Genomic DNA, 21748 nt, shown 5'->3' with positions numbered 1-21748 from the left:
AGAGAGAGAGAGAGAGAGAGAGAGAGAGAGAGAGAGAGAGATTCCTTTATTGATCCCCTTGGGCAAATCTGGGTGTCATGGCAGCATGGGGGAGGGGGGAGGGGAGGTATGGTCATGGTAATAGTAGAAGACATAAATATAGGCAATACAATTATAGTACAGATAGAAATAAGCAGTGTAAACAATATGATGAACTCTGAATATAAGAATATGAGCAAGGAGGCAGTGTAATAATGTATACGTTACAATAATGTATGAGTGGGGATGAGAGAGAGATCAAGTGATTGGTTTTGTTTTCATATAATGTTACCACTGTATCTTCAAAGCATTTTGTCACCAGTCTGTCCTCACTTACTGTATGCATGTGATGTGTATGTACTAGGGGTGTAACGGTACACAAAAACCACGGTTCGGTACGTACCTCGGTTTTGAAGTTGCGGTTCGGTACGTGTTTTCGGTACAGTGGGGGAAAGATTGGCTTTCCATGTTCCACTCAGGGCTGATGTAGTGTGCAGTAACTAATTGTACTCGTAGGGCTGTCAACGAATATTCTATATTGAAATTAACAATCGACTTTAAAAAATTTAAAAATTTAAAAAATAAAGAATGACAGGTAATCTCTGTGTTGTGTGTGGGTTGAACGAACACCCTTTCCGCAAATTATATTTTGGGAAGGGGTGAACTTGGAGTTTTGAATAAAATGTCTGCACGTGCGGTCGTTAGTGGTTAAAATACCGTTGTATTAGTTCGGTACACAGCCGTACTGAACCTAAGGTCCAGTACTGAAACGGTTCGGTACGGCTACGTGTACCTTTACACCCCTAGTATGTACTGTATATACATTATATATATACTATATATAAGTAATGTACCCAATACTTAATCGTATTAGGGGAACCCCCGACCACAGAATCAAACCAAACGACAAAAGTATAGTTATTTTTTTAATGATATCTGGATATCTATTTCATTATGTCTGGCTTTTCCAAAAAATAAAAATAAAGGACCCAGAGTCTGTGCCTGGTCACATATTCAAATTGCATTATAATTCAAATTGCATGTCTCCGGATGGCAAAATGCAGTACTGTATCTACAAAAATCGCTGTAAATCATCCCCCCTTTATTAATTTGCTTAGATCCCTCCGACCTCAATGTTAGCATGGTGGTATTCAGCGTCAAAGATGCAAAGAAAGATTATAATTGATATTCTCCTTTGTTTCATTACAATTTACTCAAACATCGTCATCATTTTTTCATCATCATTTATTTATTCGTACATGGAATTACCACAGTCCAACAGTACATATTCATATAATTCACCAAATCCCATGGCCTAAAGGAACAGGAAGAAGAAACATTCTTATATATACCTGCCCCTACACACACACAACACAAGTAACATACACAATATTTCTCCCTGAGGTCCATAGATGTTCCTAGATAGAACATGCAAATTTACCTTGTATAAGTGGAGCAATTGTTATGGTTTGTAACCGACCCCAATCGCACAACACAAGACAGGTATGAGAGTAAGCCAAGAACTGGGCATTTATTGAAACAACCAGAAAACGGCACTGTCCCTTTAAGGGAGAACACAAAATACTGGCAAACAAGAAAGGGGAAAATAGGCACAGTGCCTTTAAGAGGCGAACTGGCTAAGGGGAAGGCTAAGGGAACAGGGCCAGGGCAAGGGAAGGGGCAGGAACAGGGAGGACTAGGAGGACCGGACGGGAAGGACTAGGAGGACTAGAGAGGGGAGACAGGGACAGAGGCCCGCGGAGGCGGGCTGGGGACAGGGAGGACTGGGAGGACTAGAGTGGGGAAACAGGGACAGAGGCCCGCGGAGGCGGGCTGGGGAGAGGGAGGACTGGAAGGACTAGATAGGGAGGACTAGGAGGACTGGACAGGGAGGACTAGGAGGACTAGAGAGGGAGGACTAGGAGGACTAGAGAGGGGAGACAGGGACAGAGACCCGCGGAGGCGGGCTGGGGACAGGGAGGACTAGGAGGACTAGAGTGGGGAAACAGGGACAGAGGCCCGCGGAGGCGGGCTGGGGAGAGGGAGGACTGGAAGGACTAGACAGGGAGGACTAGGAGGACTAGAGAAAAACAGGGTAAGGCCTTGGAACAGGGCGAGGGCTGGAGCTGCATACTGGGACAGAGAAAACAGGGTAAGGCCTTGGAACACAAGCATTAATGAATGTTGCTGCTCTGCAGCTTCTCCCGGGATGGTTCGTCTGAGGAAGCAGACGGTGGACGTCAGAACCGCTCTGCAGGTCTCTCTCGGCAGATCTCCGAGGGTGGTAAACGGGACCGAGAGGGAGAGAGGGAGCGGGTTAGCTCAGAGTTCAGTTGGGAACAGAGCAGGTGACAGGAGAGGTGACTTGTCCCAAAAACAGAGTAATCCAAGTGACAGAATCTTCGGTGTATATACACACTGTGAGTGAAGTCCCAAAATACAAATCCAAGTGAATAATATCTTCGGTGAGTATACACACAGTGAGCGATGTTAAGGCCAAAGATTATCCCAATGAACTATCCAAAAAGCTGACGCTGGGTGAGTGACAGTCTGACAAAAAGCAGGATATCTTCAGTGTCATTAAACACACGAAAAACGAATAGGATCAAAGACAGTCATAAAAACTCACCCAGGCGCTGTGCGTAAAGAGAGAAGGATCAAAACGGGGCGAGCGCGTCGCCACGGGAAACGGGTTGTCCAAGCGGAGGTCTGAGTGGTGCGCGACTGCTTGGAGTACGCGCCGGTACGGAGGGCGCATCTGGCGCGGAGGTCTGAGTGGTGCGCGACTGCTTAGAGTACGCGCCGGTACGGAGGACGCATCTGGAGTGCGTCTGAAAGCGCGTCAGGAGTGAAGAGCGCGTCTGCGCGGAAGAGCGCGTCTGCGCGGAAGAGCGCGCCGGCTCGGAGAGACGCATCCTCCCGTAGAGTATTAGGAAGCGATGCGCGTCTGGAGTGAAGAGCGCGTCTGCTGCGCGGAGGTCTGGATGCGCGCCTGGAGTGAAGAGCGCGTCTGCGCGGAAGAGCGCGCCGGCTCGGAGAGACGCATCCTCCCGTAGAGTATTAGGAAGCGATGCGCGTCTGGAGTGAAGAGCGCGTCTGCTGCGCGGAGGTCTGGATGCGCGTCTGGGCGTCTGCTGCGCGGAGGTCTGGATGCGCGTCTGGACGTCTGCTGCGCGGAGGTCTGAAGTGGAACACTGGGATACCTCCCGTAGAGGATTAGAGAGCGTAGTAACAATGTCTCCATCCAGGCAAACGGCGACAGGTGGCCAAAGCTTGCACCCCGTCTCACGCCGGAGATAAAACAGCAGACAGAAACAGAACTCCCGTAAGAGCCTATAGACTGAGAACCTCCCGAAGGAGTTAGGTGATAGAGATATGATACGGAATGATACGGCACGACCCGACAAGGGACAGAGGGGAAGAGCCAGGTACTTAAAGCCCACAGGGGTGCTAATTAGAATACACATCAGGTGCGGGAGGTAATTGATAATCGAACTAAAAGTGTGTGTTCGGCACCAGACCAATCAAACACATAATGACAGGTAGTCCAAGGGTGTGGTTGCTGAAGAGCAAACGAACGCGAGGGTGGGGGCTAGTGAGGTGAGGAGAATGCAATTGATTAACAGAAAAATAAAGGAACAGAGCGAGTAGGCTTAAAGGAACAGAGCGAGTAGGCTTAAAGGAACAGAGCGAGTAGGTGAGCAATGGACAAAACCTCACAGTACCCCCCCCCCTCCACGGGAGCCACCCGGCGACCCAAAAATAAGACAGAGTGGCAGGGGAACAAAACAAGGCAACAAACAAAAAGTACTGGGCCAAGCCAGCAGGGGAAGCCACAACAAAAGTGGGGCTAGCAAAAGAACAGGGTAGCTGGGGGGTAACTAGGGTAGCTGAGGGGAAACTGGAGGAGCTGAGGGGTAACCAGAGGAGCTGAGGGGTAACCAGAGGAGCAGAGGGGTAACTAGAGGAGCTGAGGGGTAACAGCCAAGGGCACTGATAGCTACAGGGCCTATGCTAGCTGTACCGCTACATTAACATAGAGGCTGCGCTAGCTGCCGGAGCTAGGCTAGCAGACAGGGCTGGACCAGCATGAGAGAACAAGCTAGCTGGAAGGACAGTCCTAGCTGTGGGGAACTGACCTTGCTAGCTGAAGGGGCAGTCCTAGCAGTGGGGAAAAACTGACCTAGCTAGCTGAAGGGGCAGTCCTAGCAGTGGGAGCAAACTGACCTTGCTAGCTGAAAGGGCAATCCTAGCAGTGGGAAAAACTGACCTTGCTAGCTGAAAGGACAGTCCTAGCAGTGGGAGAAAACTGACCTTGCTAGCTGAAAGGGCAGTCCTAGCAGTGGGAAAAAACTGACCTTGCTAGCTGAAAGGGCAGTCCTAGCAGTGGGAAAACTGACCTTGCTAGCTGAAAGGGCAGTCCCAGCAGTGGGAGAAAACTGACCTTGCTAGCTGAAAGGGCAGTCCTAGCAGTGGGAAGGCTACACAAAAAGTGGAGGCCATGCAGAGGGACCGGGTTAGCTGCCTGGGCATGGCTAGCTACAGGGCCTATGCCAGCTGCAAGGGCTGCATTAACATAGAGGCTGTGCTAACAGCCGGGGCTAAGCTAGCAGACTGGGGCCATGCAGAGGGACTGGGTTAGCTGCCAGGGCATGGCTAGCTACAGGGCCCATGCCAGCAGCAAGGGCTGCATTAACATAGAGGCTGTGCTAGCAGCCGGGGCTAAGCTAGCAGACTGGGGCCCTGCTGAGGGACTGGGTCAGCTGCCTGGGCATGGCTAGCTACAGGGCCTATGCCAGCAGCAAGGGCTGCATTAACATAGAGGCTGTGCTAGCAGCCGGGGCAAAGCTAGCAGACAGGGGCCATGCTGGTAGTAGAGGCCTAACAAGCTGCAGGGGAGCCAACAGGGCTAACAGGGAAGCTAACAGGGCTAACAGGGGAGCTAACAGGGCTAACAGGGAAGCTAACAGGGCTAACAGGGGAGCTAACAGGGGAACTAGAGGGAACAAGAAAAAAAAAGGCAAACTCAACATACACCGTCTGTGCTGGCTGGGGTCGTCGATTTGGTCGGGTCGTACTGTTATGGTTTGTAACCGACCCCAATCGCACAACACAAGACAGGTATGAGAGTAAGCCAAGAACTGGGCATTTATTGAAACAACCAGAAAACGGCACTGTCCCTTTAAGGGTGAACACAAAATACTGGCAAACAAGAAAGGGGAAAATAGGCACAGTGCCTTTAAGAGGCGAACTGGCTAAGGGGAAGGCTAAGGGAACAGGGCCAGGGCAAGGGAAGGGGCAGGAACAGGGAGGACTAGGAGGACCGGACGGGAAGGACTAGGAGGACTAGAGAGGGGAGACAGGGACAGAGGCCCGCGGAGGCGGGCTGGGGACAGGGAGGACTGGGAGGACTAGAGTGGGGAAACAGGGACAGAGGCCCGCGGAGGCGGGCTGGGGAGAGGGAGGACTGGAAGGACTAGATAGGGAGGACTAGGAGGACTGGACAGGGAGGACTAGGAGGACTAGAGAGGGAGGACTAGGAGGACTAGAGAGGGGAGACAGGGACAGAGACCCGCGGAGGCGGGCTGGGGACAGGGAGGACTAGGAGGACTAGAGTGGGGAAACAGGGACAGAGGCCCGCGGAGGCGGGCTGGGGAGAGGGAGGACTGGAAGGACTAGACAGGGAGGACTAGGAGGACTAGAGAAAAACAGGGTAAGGCCTTGGAACAGGGCGAGGGCTGGAGCTGCATACTGGGACAGAGAAAACAGGGTAAGGCCTTGGAACACAAGCATTAATGAATGTTGCTGCTCTGCAGCTTCTCCCGGGATGGTTCGTCTGAGGAAGCAGACGGTGGACGTCAGAACCGCTCTGCAGGTCTCTCTCGGCAGATCTCCGAGGGTGGTAAACGGGACCGAGAGGGAGAGAGGGAGCGGGTTAGCTCAGAGTTCAGTTGGGAACAGAGCAGGTGACAGGAGAGGTGACTTGTCCCAAAAACAGAGTAATCCAAGTGACAGAATCTTCGGTGTATATACACACTGTGAGTGAAGTCCCAAAATACAAATCCAAGTGAATAATATCTTCGGTGAGTATACACACAGTGAGCGATGTTAAGGCCAAAGATTATCCCAATGAACTATCCAAAAAGCTGACGCTGGGTGAGTGACAGTCTGACAAAAAGCAGGATATCTTCAGTGTCATTAAACACACGAAAAACGAATAGGATCAAAGACAGTCATAAAAACTCACCCAGGCGCTGTGCGTAAAGAGAGAAGGATCAAAACGGGGCGAGCGCGTCGCCACGGGAAACGGGTTGTCCAAGCGGAGGTCTGAGTGGTGCGCGACTGCTTGGAGTACGCGCCGGTACGGAGGGCGCATCTGGCGCGGAGGTCTGAGTGGTGCGCGACTGCTTAGAGTACGCGCCGGTACGGAGGACGCATCTGGAGTGCGTCTGAAAGCGCGTCAGGAGTGAAGAGCGCGTCTGCGCGGAAGAGCGCGTCTGCGCGGAAGAGCGCGCCGGCTCGGAGAGACGCATCCTCCCGTAGAGTATTAGGAAGCGATGCGCGTCTGGAGTGAAGAGCGCGTCTGCTGCGCGGAGGTCTGGATGCGCGCCTGGAGTGAAGAGCGCGTCTGCGCGGAAGAGCGCGCCGGCTCGGAGAGACGCATCCTCCCGTAGAGTATTAGGAAGCGATGCGCGTCTGGAGTGAAGAGCGCGTCTGCTGCGCGGAGGTCTGGATGCGCGTCTGGGCGTCTGCTGCGCGGAGGTCTGGATGCGCGTCTGGACGTCTGCTGCGCGGAGGTCTGAAGTGGAACACTGGGATACCTCCCGTAGAGGATTAGAGAGCGTAGTAACAATGTCTCCATCCAGGCAAACGGCGACAGGTGGCCAAAGCTTGCACCCCGTCTCACGCCGGAGATAAAACAGCAGACAGAAACAGAACTCCCGTAAGAGCCTATAGACTGAGAACCTCCCGAAGGAGTTAGGTGATAGAGATATGATACGGAATGATACGGCACGACCCGACAAGGGACAGAGGGGAAGAGCCAGGTACTTAAAGCCCACAGGGGTGCTAATTAGAATACACATCAGGTGCGGGAGGTAATTGATAATCGAACTAAAAGTGTGTGTTCGGCACCAGACCAATCAAACACATAATGACAGGTAGTCCAAGGGTGTGGTTGCTGAAGAGCAAACGAACGCGAGGGTGGGGGCTAGTGAGGTGAGGAGAATGCAATTGATTAACAGAAAAATAAAGGAACAGAGCGAGTAGGCTTAAAGGAACAGAGCGAGTAGGCTTAAAGGAACAGAGCGAGTAGGTGAGCAATGGACAAAACCTCACAGTACCCCCCCCCCTCCACGGGAGCCACCCGGCGACCCAAAAATAAGACAGAGTGGCAGGGGAACAAAACAAGGCAACAAACAAAAAGTACTGGGCCAAGCCAGCAGGGGAAGCCACAACAAAAGTGGGGCTAGCAAAAGAACAGGGTAGCTGAGGGGTAACTAGGGTAGCTGAGGGGAAACTGGAGGAGCTGAGGGGTAACCAGAGGAGCTGAGGGGTAACCAGAGGAGCAGAGGGGTAACTAGAGGAGCTGAGGGGTAACAGCCAAGGGCACTGATAGCTACAGGGCCTATGCTAGCTGTACCGCTACATTAACATAGAGGCTGCGCTAGCTGCCGGAGCTAGGCTAGCAGACAGGGCTGGACCAGCATGAGAGAACAAGCTAGCTGGAAGGACAGTCCTAGCTGTGGGGAACTGACCTTGCTAGCTGAAGGGGCAGTCCTAGCAGTGGGGAAAAACTGACCTAGCTAGCTGAAGGGGCAGTCCTAGCAGTGGGAGCAAACTGACCTTGCTAGCTGAAAGGGCAATCCTAGCAGTGGGAAAAACTGACCTTGCTAGCTGAAAGGACAGTCCTAGCAGTGGGAGAAAACTGACCTTGCTAGCTGAAAGGGCAGTCCTAGCAGTGGGAAAAAACTGACCTTGCTAGCTGAAAGGGCAGTCCTAGCAGTGGGAAAACTGACCTTGCTAGCTGAAAGGGCAGTCCCAGCAGTGGGAGAAAACTGACCTTGCTAGCTGAAAGGGCAGTCCTAGCAGTGGGAAGGCTACACAAAAAGTGGAGGCCATGCAGAGGGACCGGGTTAGCTGCCTGGGCATGGCTAGCTACAGGGCCTATGCCAGCTGCAAGGGCTGCATTAACATAGAGGCTGTGCTAACAGCCGGGGCTAAGCTAGCAGACTGGGGCCATGCAGAGGGACTGGGTTAGCTGCCAGGGCATGGCTAGCTACAGGGCCCATGCCAGCAGCAAGGGCTGCATTAACATAGAGGCTGTGCTAGCAGCCGGGGCTAAGCTAGCAGACTGCGCGTCAGGAGTGAAGAGCGCGTCTGCGCGGAAGAGCGCGCCGGCTCGGAGAGACGCATCCTCCCGTAGAGTATTAGGAAGCGATGCGCGTCTGGAGTGAAGAGCGCGTCTGCTGCGCGGAGGTCTGGATGCGCGCCTGGAGTGAAGAGCGCGTCTGCGCGGAAGAGCGCGCCGGCTCGGAGAGACGCATCCTCCCGTAGAGTATTAGGAAGCGATGCGCGTCTGGAGTGAAGAGCGCGTCTGCTGCGTGGAGGTCTGGATGCGCGTCTGGGCGTCTGCTGCGCGGAGGTCTGGATGCGCGTCTGGACGTCTGCTGCGCGGAGGTCTGAAGTGGAACACTGGGATACCTCCCGTAGAGGATTAGAGAGCGTAGTAACAATGTCTCCATCCAGGCAAACGGCGACAGGTGGCCAAAGCTTGCACCCCGTCTCACGCCGGAGATAAAACAGCAGACAGAAACAGAACTCCCGTAAGAGCCTATAGACAGAGAACCTCCCGAAGGAGTTAGGTGATAGAGATATGATACGGAATGATACGGCACGACCCGACAAGGGACAGAGGGGAAGAGCCAGGTACTTAAAGCCCACAGGGGTGCTAATTAGAATACACATCAGGTGCGGGAGGTAATTGATAATCGAACTAAAAGTGTGTGTTCGGCACCAGACCAATCAAACACATAATGACAGGTAGTCCAAGGGTGTGGTTGCTGAAGAGCAAACGAACGCGAGGGTGGGGGCTAGTGAGGTGAGGAGAATGCAATTGATTAACAGAAAAATAAAGGAACAGAGCGAGTAGGCTTAAAGGAACAGAGCGAGTAGGCTTAAAGGAACAGAGCGAGTAGGTGAGCAATGGACAAAACCTCACAGCAATCTTCCATTTACTTGGGCATGTACTTTTAGGCAGATTTTCAGAAAATATGGCTGTTAAATAAGTCAGCTTTTATATAGGTTGACTTTTAAATAAGTCAGCTTTGAAATACGCTGGCTTTTAAATACATTGGCTTTTAAATAAGTTGGCTTTTATATAAGTTGGCTTTTAAATACGTTGGCTTTTAAATACGTTGGCTTTTAAATACGTTGGCTTTTAAATAAGTTGGCTTTTATATAAGTTGGCTTTAGTTTTAAATACGTTGGCTTTTAAATAAGTTGGCTTTTATATAAGTTGGCTTTAGTTTTAAATACGTTGGCTTTTAAATAAGTTGGCTTTTATATAAGTTGGCTTTAGTTTTAAATACGTTGGCTTTTAAATAAGTTGGCTTTTATATAAGTTGGCTTTAGTTTTAAATACGTTGGCCGGTTGGCTTTTAAATACGTTGGCTTTTAAATAAGTGAATGAAGCAGTTCAACTGTCATGTCTTTGTGCTGCTGTGTTTGTCTAATCTATGTTATTTTTAAACACACACACGCACACACACGTAAAAATAAGTGTGTTATAAAAACAGCACTCTCTTGAGGACATTTCCTCATATATGGCAAACCCATCATCACCAACAGGCTTTGGGGAATGGTACTTGTTTGGATTGGCATGTCGTATTCACAGGGGAGATGGGAGCTGAAAAGTGTGTTGCCTGTGTGTGTGTGTGTGTGTGTGTGTGTGTGTGTGTGTGTGTGTGTGTGTGTGTGTGTGTGTGTGTGTGTGTGTGTGTGTGTGTGTGTGTGTGTGTGTGTGTGTGTGTGTGTGTGTGTGTGTGTGTGTGTGTGTGTGTGTGTGTGTGTGTGTGTGTGTGTGTGTGTGTGTGTGTGTGTGTGTGTGTGTGTGTGTGTGTGTGTGTGTGTGTGTGTGTGTGTGTGTGTGTGTGTGTGTGTGTGTGTGTGTGTGTGTGTGTGTGTGTGTGTGTGTGTGTGTGTGTGTGTGTGTGTGTGTGTGTGTGTGTGTGTGTGTGTGTGTGTGTGTGTGTGTGTGTGTGTGTGTGTGTGTGTGTGTGTGTGTGTGTGTGTGTGTGTGTGTGTGTGTGTGTGTGTGTGTGTGTGTGTGTGTGTGTGTGTGTGTGTGTGTGTGTGTGTGTGTGTGTGTGTGTGTGTGTGTGTGTGTGTGTGTGTGTGTGTGTGTGTGTGTGTGTGTGTGTGTGTGTGTGTGTGTGTGTGTGTGTGTGTGTGTGTGTGTGTGTGTGTGTGTGTGTGTGTGTGTGTGTGTGTGTGTGTGTGTGTGTGTGTGTGTGTGTGTGTGTGTGTGTGTGTGTGTGTGTGTGTGTGTGTGTGTGTGTGTGTGTGTGTGTGTGTGTGTGTGTGTGTGTGTGTGTGTGTGTGTGTGTGTGTGTGTGTGTGTGTGTGTGTGTGTGTGTGTGTGTGTGTGTGTGTGTGTGTGTGTGTGTGTGTGTGTGTGTGTGTGTGTGTGTGTGTGTGTGTGTGTGTGTGTGTGTGTGTGTGTGTGTGTGTGTGTGTGTGTGTGTGTGTGTGTGTGTGTGTGTGTGTGTGTGTGTGTGTGTGTGTGTGTGTGTGTGTGTGTGTGTGTGTGTGTGTGTGTGTGTGTGTGTGTGTGTGTGTGTGTGTGTGTGTGTGTGTGTGTGTGTGTGTGTGTGTGTGTGTGTGTGTGTGTGTGTGTGTGTGTGTGTGTGTGTGTGTGTGTGTGTGTGTGTGTGTGTGTGTGTGTGTGTGTGTGTGTGTGTGTGTGTGTGTGTGTGTGTGTGTGTGTGTGTGTGTGTGTGTGTGTGTGTGTGTGTGTGTGTGTGTGTGTGTGTGTGTGTGTGTGTGTGTGTGTGTGTGTGTGTGTGTGTGTGTGTGTGTGTGTGTGTGTGTGTGTGTGTGTGTGTGTGTGTGTGTGTGTGTGTGTGTGTGTGTGTGTGTGTGTGTGTGTGTGTGTGTGTGTGTGTGTGTGTGTGTGTGTGTGTGTGTGTGTGTGTGTGTGTGTGTGTGTGTGTGTGTGTGTGTGTGTGTGTGTGTGTGTGTGTGTGTGTGTGTGTGTGTGTGTGTGTGTGTGTGTGTGTGTGTGTGTGTGTGTGTGTGTGTGTGTGTGTGTGTGTGTGTGTGTGTGTGTGTGTGTGTGTGTGTGTGTGTGTGTGTGTGTGTGTGTGTGTGTGTGTAGTGGTCCCGTAGCTGAATGGGTAGAGCATGGCACTAACAGTGCCAGGGATACAATTCCCACTGGGTAAATGGTAAATGGCTGCATAGTGGTCCCGTAGCTGAATGGGTAGAGCATGGCACTAACAGTGCCAGGGATACAATTCCCACTGGGTAAATGGTAAATGGCTGCATTTATATAGCGCTTTTATCCAAAATGCTTTATAATTTGTTCCTCACATTCACTCACACACTGACGGCAGAGGGAACCACGAAATGCTGCCCAAGAGGAGCGGGAATCGAACCGGGAGCCTCCGGATTACCAGACGACTGCTCTACCTCCCGAGCCACTGTGGGGCCCACCCATACTGAAAAATGGACACAGTCATGGCACTGTAAGGGTTAAAGCGCTCGCCACAAGGGATTTGTCATGGTGTCAGTGTTCTGTCAGAAAGCAGTTTTCAGTAACCATATCTTAGCTCTCTAATGCTACTTCAGTGTTGTTGTTGCAACTCGCAGTGATTGATTGAATGAAAATGTTATTAACAGATTGCAGAATGGGTACAATACAGTACGGCTCAATACACACAATTGTTAAGGGGATGCAGACCAGAGAAAGACTTTCGTCTTGTTTACATCAGGGTCCCCCATTTTCAATTCATAATGAATTGTAAGTAAGGGTGCAATTAGCACCGTGCAATCCATTCTTTGTGGATCTAGCCCTAAGTGACTCGCACAGCTGCTTTTTCACACAAGCGTGAAGTGAACCATGGGTGTAAATGAACGATTGCGCTCTCTCTTTGATGCGTTTGCGCCAGAGACCCATATCGGTAATATTCCATTACATCATTACCACAGACATCTTGGTACACTGTAAAAAAAAGATATATATATTTTCACAGGAAATTCACTGTATTATTTTACAGATTACCTTTGTTTTTCTACTTTAAGTGTAAATACCATAAAAATACAGTAAATTACCTTTTATCAAAATATTAACCCATTAAATAAAGGTTCTAATCTGTAAATGTATTTGATTTGACTGTCATTTGACAGTAAGTATTTGGAAACCATTGATGCCAGACATTTACCATTTTCTTGCAGATTTTTTTCTTACAGTGTAGGTCAGGGGTGGCCAACCAGTCAGAGACTAAGAGCCACAAAAATTACTGTGGTGCCACAAAGAGCCACACCATATACCAGCGTTTCTCAACCTTTTTTTTCAGTCACGGCACCCTTCATGTGTTTATAGGTCTCACCCTCTGGCCTCTGAAGTTGCTAATGTCTTTTTTATTTGGGCCTCACAGGGTTAAAAGTACCCTGTGAGACCCACGGTTGCAAAATTACAAAATCACTTTTAGCCATTTAAAAAAAGAATGTTTATTTAAAAAATGTTAAAGGGGAACTATTTGACTATTTCTTTCACTATTTGGGCACTTTTACACAATTCCTGTGAGTCTATGGAACACCTAGGTTTTTTTCAAATGGTGAGGTAAGTACCACGTCCTTCCTTCCTCTAGATTTAACGTACGGTTTGTATTTCTAATCAAGTACTCAAAAACCGCATTTTTCTATCTCAAGATCTTAAGCCGTTTTGAGGCTGGGCTCCAACCACTGTGTGGCCTGGTGCCAACTGCCACATCAACTGCCACATTATTATGCAGCTGAGAAATCTCTGACATCACAGATATGCAAATTTTCAGATGACTCAGTTCAGTGAGGGTGAATATTGTGAGAGGAGAATTGGAAGAATGCACCAATATGAGAATTAGAGACATAGATCCTATTAATATAAGTCCACATAGCTAAGAAACAATGGTAAACACTGAAAAAGGCCATTTATAAGATAGTTCCCATTTAAGCACATGTATCAATTGGTCCTGTTGTTCAGCCTCACAATGCTATTTGATAGTAAATGTGTTTATATGTCCCACCCTCTGGCCTCTGAAGTTGCTAATGTCTTTTTAATTTGGGCCTCACAGGGTTAACCTCTTAAGCCCGAGATATACAGTAAAAGTGTATATTTTCAGCATTACGTTTGTTTACCAATTATTTTAACTGTTATTAGTGAAATATAAGATTATAGAAATCTCAGGGCATTGAGTCGGAAACCGGCGCATATTGACAGGAGGAAGTGGCACATCCAAAAGTGAGTGTAGTCTTTTGAAGGAAGAGACTCAGGGCTTTCAAATTTTGAAAAACGACCCTACCCAGCTCACACCAGCCCCTGTCAATCATCTGACTTCTGGATTAACTTTTTTATTTCTCTTATTTTTTGGGATTATCTCCCACAAACCTGAACGTTATTGCCATAAAACAGAACGCAGTTAGTTTCTCTACCTTTCTGTGAACGTCTTGCAAAAAACGGTGTTGCAATAATGAAAAATGGTGGAGAAATTCCCTAGATTCAGATACCAAGAACATGCAAATGGACCATTTAAAAAAGAAATTAAATGTTTATTCTACGTCCTTGTGGAATGAGTGACATAAAAAAAAAAAAAATAAAAAAAAAATTATAATTATAATTATTATTATTTTTTTTATATATGGATGGAAGAGCCGCACATTGACGGGCAAAGAGCCGCATGCGGCTCGCGAGCCGCGGGTTGGCCACCCCTGGTGTAGGTAAACAACAGTTTACCACTATAAACTGAGACTGCTGTTCATTGACTATAGTTCAGCTTTCAACACCATAGTCCCCACCAGACCGGCTGACAAGCTGATCGATCTGGGTCTGAACCCCACCCTGAGTGCCTGGATCCTGCCCTTTCTGACCGACAGGCCCCGACAGGCGGTCAGGGTGGGTGGACCCTGAGTACCGGGTCTCCCCAGGGCTGTGTTATGAGTCCCCTGCTGTATTCACTCTACACACATGACTGTGTGGCCAGGTTCAGCTCCAACTCCATAGTGAAGTTTGCGGATGACACAGCAGTGGTGGTGGTGGGTCTGATCTCTGACAACGAGAAGGCCTACCGGGAGGAGGTTGATGAACTGGCACGCTGGTGCCGGGATAACAGCCTACTCCTGAACATTTGTAGGACCAAGGAGCTGATCGTGGAGTTTAGGAGAATACAGCAGGGGACAGACACGCCACTGAGGATAAACGGGGCTATCGTGGACAGGGTGAGCAGTTTTAAGTACCTGGGGGTCCGCATCTCAGAGGACCTGACATGGACAACACACATAGACACTGTGGTAAAAAAGGCAAAGCAGCGCCTCGATCACCTGAGACAATTAAGGAAGTTCAGAGTATCTGGGAAGATACTCCAGTCCTTCTACTCCGGGGCTGTAGAGAGCATCCTGACTGGGAACATCACTGCCTGGTTTGGAAACTGCACGGCCCAGGACAGGAAGGCCCTACAGAGAGTGGTGCGCTCAGCAGAGCGTACTATGGGTATCCAGAGTGGCGAGCCTCCTCAAAGCCACCTCAAAGATAATCGGCAAATCCATCAACCAAGCATTTCTGGAAATGTACACTACAAATATGTTGAGAATGGCCCATCAAATCACAGAAGACCCCTCACATGTATTACACTAGGGCTGTCTTAAATACTTCGAAGCTTCGAAGCTTCGTTCGATGGGCATGGGATTAGAATATGAAAATAAAAATTTTAATTTTAAATGTATTTTATTTTATTTTTTTTGCAAAATCAACTCAGCCTCTCTTTGTTAATTACAACAAGCAATGCTGTTTGCAAGTGACTACCTGGTAAAATAAAGGTAAAATAAAAAATAATGCCTCAAATGACGGCTTACAATATTTCATGAAAGCAAAGTGTTTCGTTTGTCTAAGATTTAAAAAGGTTTAAACTTTACAGCACTGACAAAGTTGAACAAAGTGCTGTACAAGTCCAAATATTCTTTTTTTTATAAATAAGATTTTTTTTTTTATAATATATATATATATATTTTTATCTCAAAGCTTCGAATTAAAATCGAATCTCGGCCCCGAAGCTTCGAATTCCAAAAAGAAATTCGAAGGTCAGCCCTACATTACACACAGAATACGACCTGCTGCCCTCAAATAGGCGCTTCAGATCCCACCCAGTGGAAAAGATTCAAAAAATGTATCTGTCACGTTCAATAAGTCTACTTAACAAGTAGGGTAGAAATGTGGTCCAACCTACACGGGACAGTACAATATAAAAGGGCTGTGTGTACTATGAAATAACTTTGGACTTATGGGACTGTGCCACATCAAAATGAATAATGTTGGTTGGGAGGGAAGGAATGGGCTAATTACTTTGTTTCTCTGTCTGTTTGTCTGTATGTCTGTCTATGCTGTAAGTTACATGATCGTCTTATATTAGGGATGCTCGATATTGGCTTTTTTACCGATACCGATATACCGATATTGTCCAACTCTTAATTTCCGATACCGATATCAACCGATACCAATATATACACGGTTTCCCCCCCCAAAAAAATTGAATAATTTCAGGTAATTAACATTACATATCTCTTGTTGTGCAATTAACACAACATTATGCATACTTTTGACAATAAATAAAATGAGAATTTGTTCTTACTTGCTTGCCTGAGTAAATAAAGGTTCTAGAAATGTAAAAAATAAAATAAAAAAAAAAGTTAATTTTTTTTTTGAAAACCGATACAGATATTTTCCGATATCACATTTTAATGCCGATATCGGCCAATAATATCGGTAGGCCGATAATATCGGACATCCCTATCTTATATTCTTCTTTTTTGGAACGCAGTACTTGTGTGTTTCAACACAAAACAAACTGTTATTATTTAATCAGTGAAAGTTAGCATGTTTTTTTTTTTTTATATAATTTTTTTAACACTGCTATGACATTACTATAGAATCGTAGAATGTTTTTCCAACTACAAAAAAAACATTCTACGATTCTGTAGTAATTAATAACATTATTATGCATTATGTTTCTTGGGGAAAGATTTTAATAAATGTAAGTGGATCTGCTGACGTCCAATAAAACAGTGGCTGGTAGACCCATGTGTGACAGCAGTGGTAGGAATTAATATGATGTGTGTTATAGTCTACCTAGCCTTTAATGACATCTCTTGGAATAAAGTTATGAATCACATTTCATTTATTTCATCATTCTCATCAGAGTTTTAGTATACAGCTGTAGCTGTGTTTGCTCTGATGCATGTAATCATATTTGTACTGTATGTCAGTGGCAATGGCAAGGAGCCCCAAAGAACAAGTTACAGGTTGAAAAAACCCTCAGCTCGGAACTAGGCAAAATCTGCATATGGCTCGCTGATAACAAACTATCATTACACATGGGCAAAACAGAGTCCATTCTCTTCGGTTCAAATAACAAACTCAGCAAGACCGACGGCTTCTCAGTTACCAAATATTTGTATCTATATTGTGTGATGAGACCATTAGTAACCTCTATATTGTATCTATATTGTGTGATGAGACCATTAGTAACCTCTACATTGTATTTATATTGTGTGATGAGACCATTAGTAACCTCTATATTGTATTTATATTGTGTGATGAGACCATTAGTAACCTCTACATTGTATTTATATTGTGTGATGAGACCATTAGTAACCTCTACATTGTATTTATATTGTGTGATGAGACCATTAGTAACCTCTATATTGTATCTATATTGTGTGATGAGACCATTAGTAACCTCTACATTGTATTTATATTGTGTGATGAGACCATTAGTAACCTCTACATTGTATTTATATTGTGTGATGAGACCATTAGTAACCTCAGAACTGCATTACGGTGCAAATGAAGTCTTTCCAAGCAAAACTTGCTTCACTACCGACTCCGCTCGCTGTTAACCCTCTCCTTGCTTCTTTGAAACAAATCCATGCAGGGTGAGATGGCAACGTGGGGACTCGAGTCTCAGACTTGGACTCGAGTTGCACTTAAGTCGCACACACACATGACTTGATACTTGACTTGGACTTTTGACCAAAACACTTGAGACTTGACTCAGACTTTTGACCAAAAACACTGATGACTAATAAACCCCAGCATGATAATAAGTGTGTAAGAGGTAGGACTGAGCCCAAACGTTCGAACCTTTGTTCGTTACGTTGGCATTCGAATGTTTTACACCTTACTGTAAATTGTACCTAAATTGTACCTCATCCCATTTCTGCTCTGCACTATATAGTATTGTATATTAGTACATTGCATAGTATATTGTATATTGTATGGTAACTCAGTTACTCTATTCTGCATCGAACATTGTACATATGTCTATACTAAACACTGTGACCTCTATTTTTACTTCTAATTTACATGCTATACTATTTTATTTCATACTTATCTTGTCTAGCACAGTCTCTGGAGCGTAACAGTAAGAAGCATTTTGTATAAAAGTATTCTGTACTTCTGTATGACAACTATTAAAGAAACTTGAGAAACGTTATTTTTTATTAAAAAAAAATAATAATAATTTAAAAAACTTAAAAAAATTCTATTCATTCTGTTTAAACCAATGGGGTTTTTCTTCACAGTTGCAGATAAAGATTAGGCTACACCAATATTATAGTATTCAAACTGATGAGTTAATATTCATTAAAGAAAGTTGATTTAATAAAAAAAATAAGAAAAAAAATACTAATTGAATCAGATTAACCACTTTATTAAAATGTTGGATTTTAGTTTAAGGATATTTATTAAAAAAAAAAAAATTATATATCCTTTTGGTCCTTTGTTTTTTTCCTTTGTTTTAAGATTTTCTTTAAAAGTATTATTAAAAAAACGAAAGTTCGAAAAAAAAAACCTGACGAAGTTCGAAGCCCAAAAACAGGCTTCGGGGACACGGCCCTATAGGAAGAGGCGACGGAGTGTCTCACCCCGTCCGTCTCGCTCATGTCCACCGTGTCTCACCCCGTCCGTCTCGCTCATGTCCACCGTGTCTCACCCCGTCCGTCTCGCTCATGTCCACCGTGTCTCACCCCGTCCGTCTCACTCATGTCCACCGTGTCTCACCCCCGTCCGTCTCACTCATGTCCACCGTGTCTCACCCCGTCCGTCTCACTCATGTCCACCGTGTCTCACCCCGTCCGTCTCACTCATGTCCACCGTGTCTCACCCCGTCCGTCTCACTCATGTCCACCGTGTCTCACCCCGTCCGTCTCACTCATGTCCACCGTGTCTCACCCCGTCCGTCTCACTCATGTCCACCGTGTCTCACCCCGTCCGTTCTCACTCATGTCCACCGTGTCTCACCCCGTCCGTTCTCGCTCATGTCCACCGTGTCTCACCCCGTCCGTACTCGCTCATGTCCACCGTGTCTCACCCGTCCGTCTCGCTCATGTCCACCGTGTCTCACCCCGTCCGTCTCGCTCATGTCCACCGTGTCTCACCCCGTCCGTCTCACTCATGTCCACCGTGGTCTCACCCCGTCCGTCTCACTCATGTCCACCGTGTCTCACCCCCGTCCGTCTCACTCATGTCCACCGTGTCTCACCCCGTCCGTCTCACTCATGTCCACCGTGTCTCACCCCGTCCGTCTCACTCATGTCCACCGTGTCTCACCCCGTCCGTCTCACTCATGTCCACCGTGTCTCACCCCGTCCGTCTCGCTCATGTCCACCGTGTCTCACCCCGTCCGTCTCACTCATGTCCACCGTGTCTCACCCCGTCCGTCTCACTCATGTCCACCGTGTCTCACCCCGTCCGTCTCACTCATGTCCACCGTGTCTCACCCCGTCCGTCTCACTCATGTCCACCGTGTCTCACCCCGTCCGTCTCACTCATGTCCACCGTGCCGTCGGCGTCGTCGTCCATCAGGTGGTGGATGCTGCGGACCGCCTCGAAGCTCAGCAGCGCGTTCTCGTCCCGACACAGCGACCAGTCGATCAGACACAGCTCTGTGACACAGGAAGAGGTGGGGAGGGAGGGAGGGAGGGAGGGAGGGGGGGAGGGAGGAGAGGGAGGGAGGAGGAGGGAGGGAGGAGGGAGGGAGGGAGGGAGGGAGGGAGGGAGGTGGGGAGGGGAGGGAGGGAGGGAAGGGAAGAATGAAACCCGCGAGTGGAAGAGAGGACGAGCGGGAGGAGGGAGGGAGGGAGGAGGGAGAGAGGGAGGAAGGATGGGAGGGAGGGAGGGAGGGAGGGAGGGAGGGGAAGGGAGGGAGGGGAGAGGGGGAGGGAGAGGGAGGGAGGGAGGGAGGGAGGGAGGGAGGGAGGGAGGGAGGGAGGGAGGGAGGGAGGGAGGGAGAGGGGGAGGGAGGGAGGGAGGGAGGGAGGGAGGGAGGGAGGGAGGGAGACAAACCTTAATTGACACTCTTTTTCTCAACAAGCTCATTTCAACATGTCTCAATCAGCACAGGTCAACACAGCCAACAGAATGGCCTTCAGGGAGAAGAGGGTAGTGGGATTGTACTGTATTGTACTGTATTGTACTGTGACTGGGAACTCAGTTACCCTCCTCTGTATAGTGCACATAGTGCACTGTGCACTATGCACTGTATATTGTAATGTATATATGTATATTGAAAAAAAAAAAATTGTTTACACTTGTTTATGTACTTGACTTTCTATTCTATACTTATATTATACTTTTTATACTTATCCTTTTATATAGCACACTCTCGGGAGCAAAACGGAAAGAAGCATTTCATATAAAAGTATGCTGTATTTCTATATGACAACTAATAAAGAAACTTGAAACTTGAACTTGGATTGAGAGACTATACCTCGGGGCGTGACCGATCCTGACTCGCATGCTCTCACGGTTTCACTCCACTGTACGATCGCGTTACATTCACATTGTGGCGGTGGACTGTACCTGGCAAACCCAGATATCATTCATACCCACTTGATATAACCCTGGTGATGTGCTGGCTATCTATCTACAGCTTGGGTTGTGGAGCTCACAATCAAAGATAATACGGGTCTGCTGAAGTGTAATACAGTTGTTGTTGTTGTAGTGTGTAATTCCGTAGTATTTATAGGCATGTGTTAGACATTATTTTGGCAATGGGCAGTGGGTTTCTTCATTGAGTGTTTATCCCTATCATATCTTTTTTTTTGTATCCACTTTTTCTCCTCCTGTTTCTTTGTGTTTTTTTTTCTCTCCCATCCCAATTTCGTCGTGCCAATTCCCCCCTCCCCTTCCTGGTCGTTGCTCGCATGTGCCCACCACTGGTCGGTCTAGGGAGCCCTGAAGTCTATCAGATGCTTCCTCCGTCACATAGGAGACAGCCAGCAGCATCTTTTCACCTGCCAGCGCGGACTCTCATTGGCGAGGTGTAACGTGTGGGAGGCTCACACTACCCTCGCCATCTCCCTTCCTCGCTTGTGCAGGCGCCCTGACCGACCTGTAGGAGTCGCTGTCCACAACGTCCAGATTACCACCCATCGACTCCCCTCCCGCTGACTCTGCCAATTGAGCCAGTATGACGGCCGGCCCAAGCCGGAGGCAACGCTGACAGCCGGATTCGATACCGGTGTCTCTCGCGTTGGTGACGAACGCTTAGTCCTCTGCGCCACCCAGCCGCCTACTGTGTGTCTTGTGTTTTATTATAATTCACTCAGAGATGATGACAGTGAATGTTGCTACTGTTGGTTTCAATGTAATTTTAACATCAGCCTTTCCTAACCGGACGTCCAAAAAGCCTGTCAAAATACCATGTCCTCTTTTGACATCGTGTGACTTGCTACTGATACAGTCCCTCGATGCGTTTCAACAGTGTCTCTGTTGCAAAATACCCTTTGTGTGTGTGTGTGTGGGGGGGGGGGGGGGGGGGGCGGTGGACTGCAGTCAAATGCCTCCCTCCCTCTGAGACCAACACAGAAAATACTTAAGTTCCACTGGGGGCTCTTTTAAATATAATAAATATTTTACTCTGTCTAACTATTTTATTGCACTGCACTATTGCATTTGAGGACGGCTGGGTTGCGTGAATACTTTCGGCAACCAACATGCCCTTACGCGTTGCTCTGATTGGACAGCGTTGGCCAGCGCTCTCCTGCGTGAATACCAGCGCTCTACGCTCGTTTACCCCCTACGCTGCACATGCGCAGGAGGCTCCCCCCAGGTGCTCGTTTACAAGAGCGTACTAATACGCTTGTGTTATGATACAGGAGCTAAATAGGAAGTACTTGAGGTCGTTGTTAAATACGTGTGTGTTTTAATAAACAGTATAACTGTAAAAGTAATGTTGAATTGTCGTGTCGTGTCGCTAAACTAGACAAAGAGGTTTGAAAATACAAGCGTCTTGCGAGAGCGGCGGGGTTTGGCGTGTAATGACTAGCGATGAATATTATGTGTTTTAAATATGTTGCGACCGTCGGATTGTTGTTAGAAACGGAGGGATACTAGCTAAGGTGTGGGGGAGTTGGCGTATATATGATGATTGCTTTAAAAACGGAGAGAAATGTCGTATTTACGCTGTTTAAAACGGGG

General features: G+C 47.5%; 1 protein-coding gene across 1 annotated transcript in view; it reads right to left on the bottom strand.

The window, feature by feature from the left end:
* The window catches only part of LOC311248737 (stromal interaction molecule 1-like), a gene marked incomplete at both ends in the record, with an annotated part of 32169 nt that extends 12957 nt beyond the window's left edge, over positions 1-19212 (bottom strand). The window contains one exon of the mRNA XM_084339568.1: positions 19082-19212. Within this exon, the coding sequence (XP_084195694.1) occupies positions 19082-19212 (131 nt within the window). The remainder of the gene's footprint in view (positions 1-19081) is intronic.
* Between the last annotated feature and the right edge of the window lie 2536 nt (positions 19213-21748).

This window comes from Notolepis coatsorum (genome assembly GCF_963971535.1).
Source record: "Notolepis coatsorum genome assembly, contig: SCAFFOLD_574, whole genome shotgun sequence".
NCBI lineage: Eukaryota > Metazoa > Chordata > Actinopteri > Aulopiformes > Paralepididae > Notolepis > Notolepis coatsorum.
Note: the sequence above shows the minus strand (reverse complement) of the source record. Positions and strands in the feature narration are given on the sequence as shown.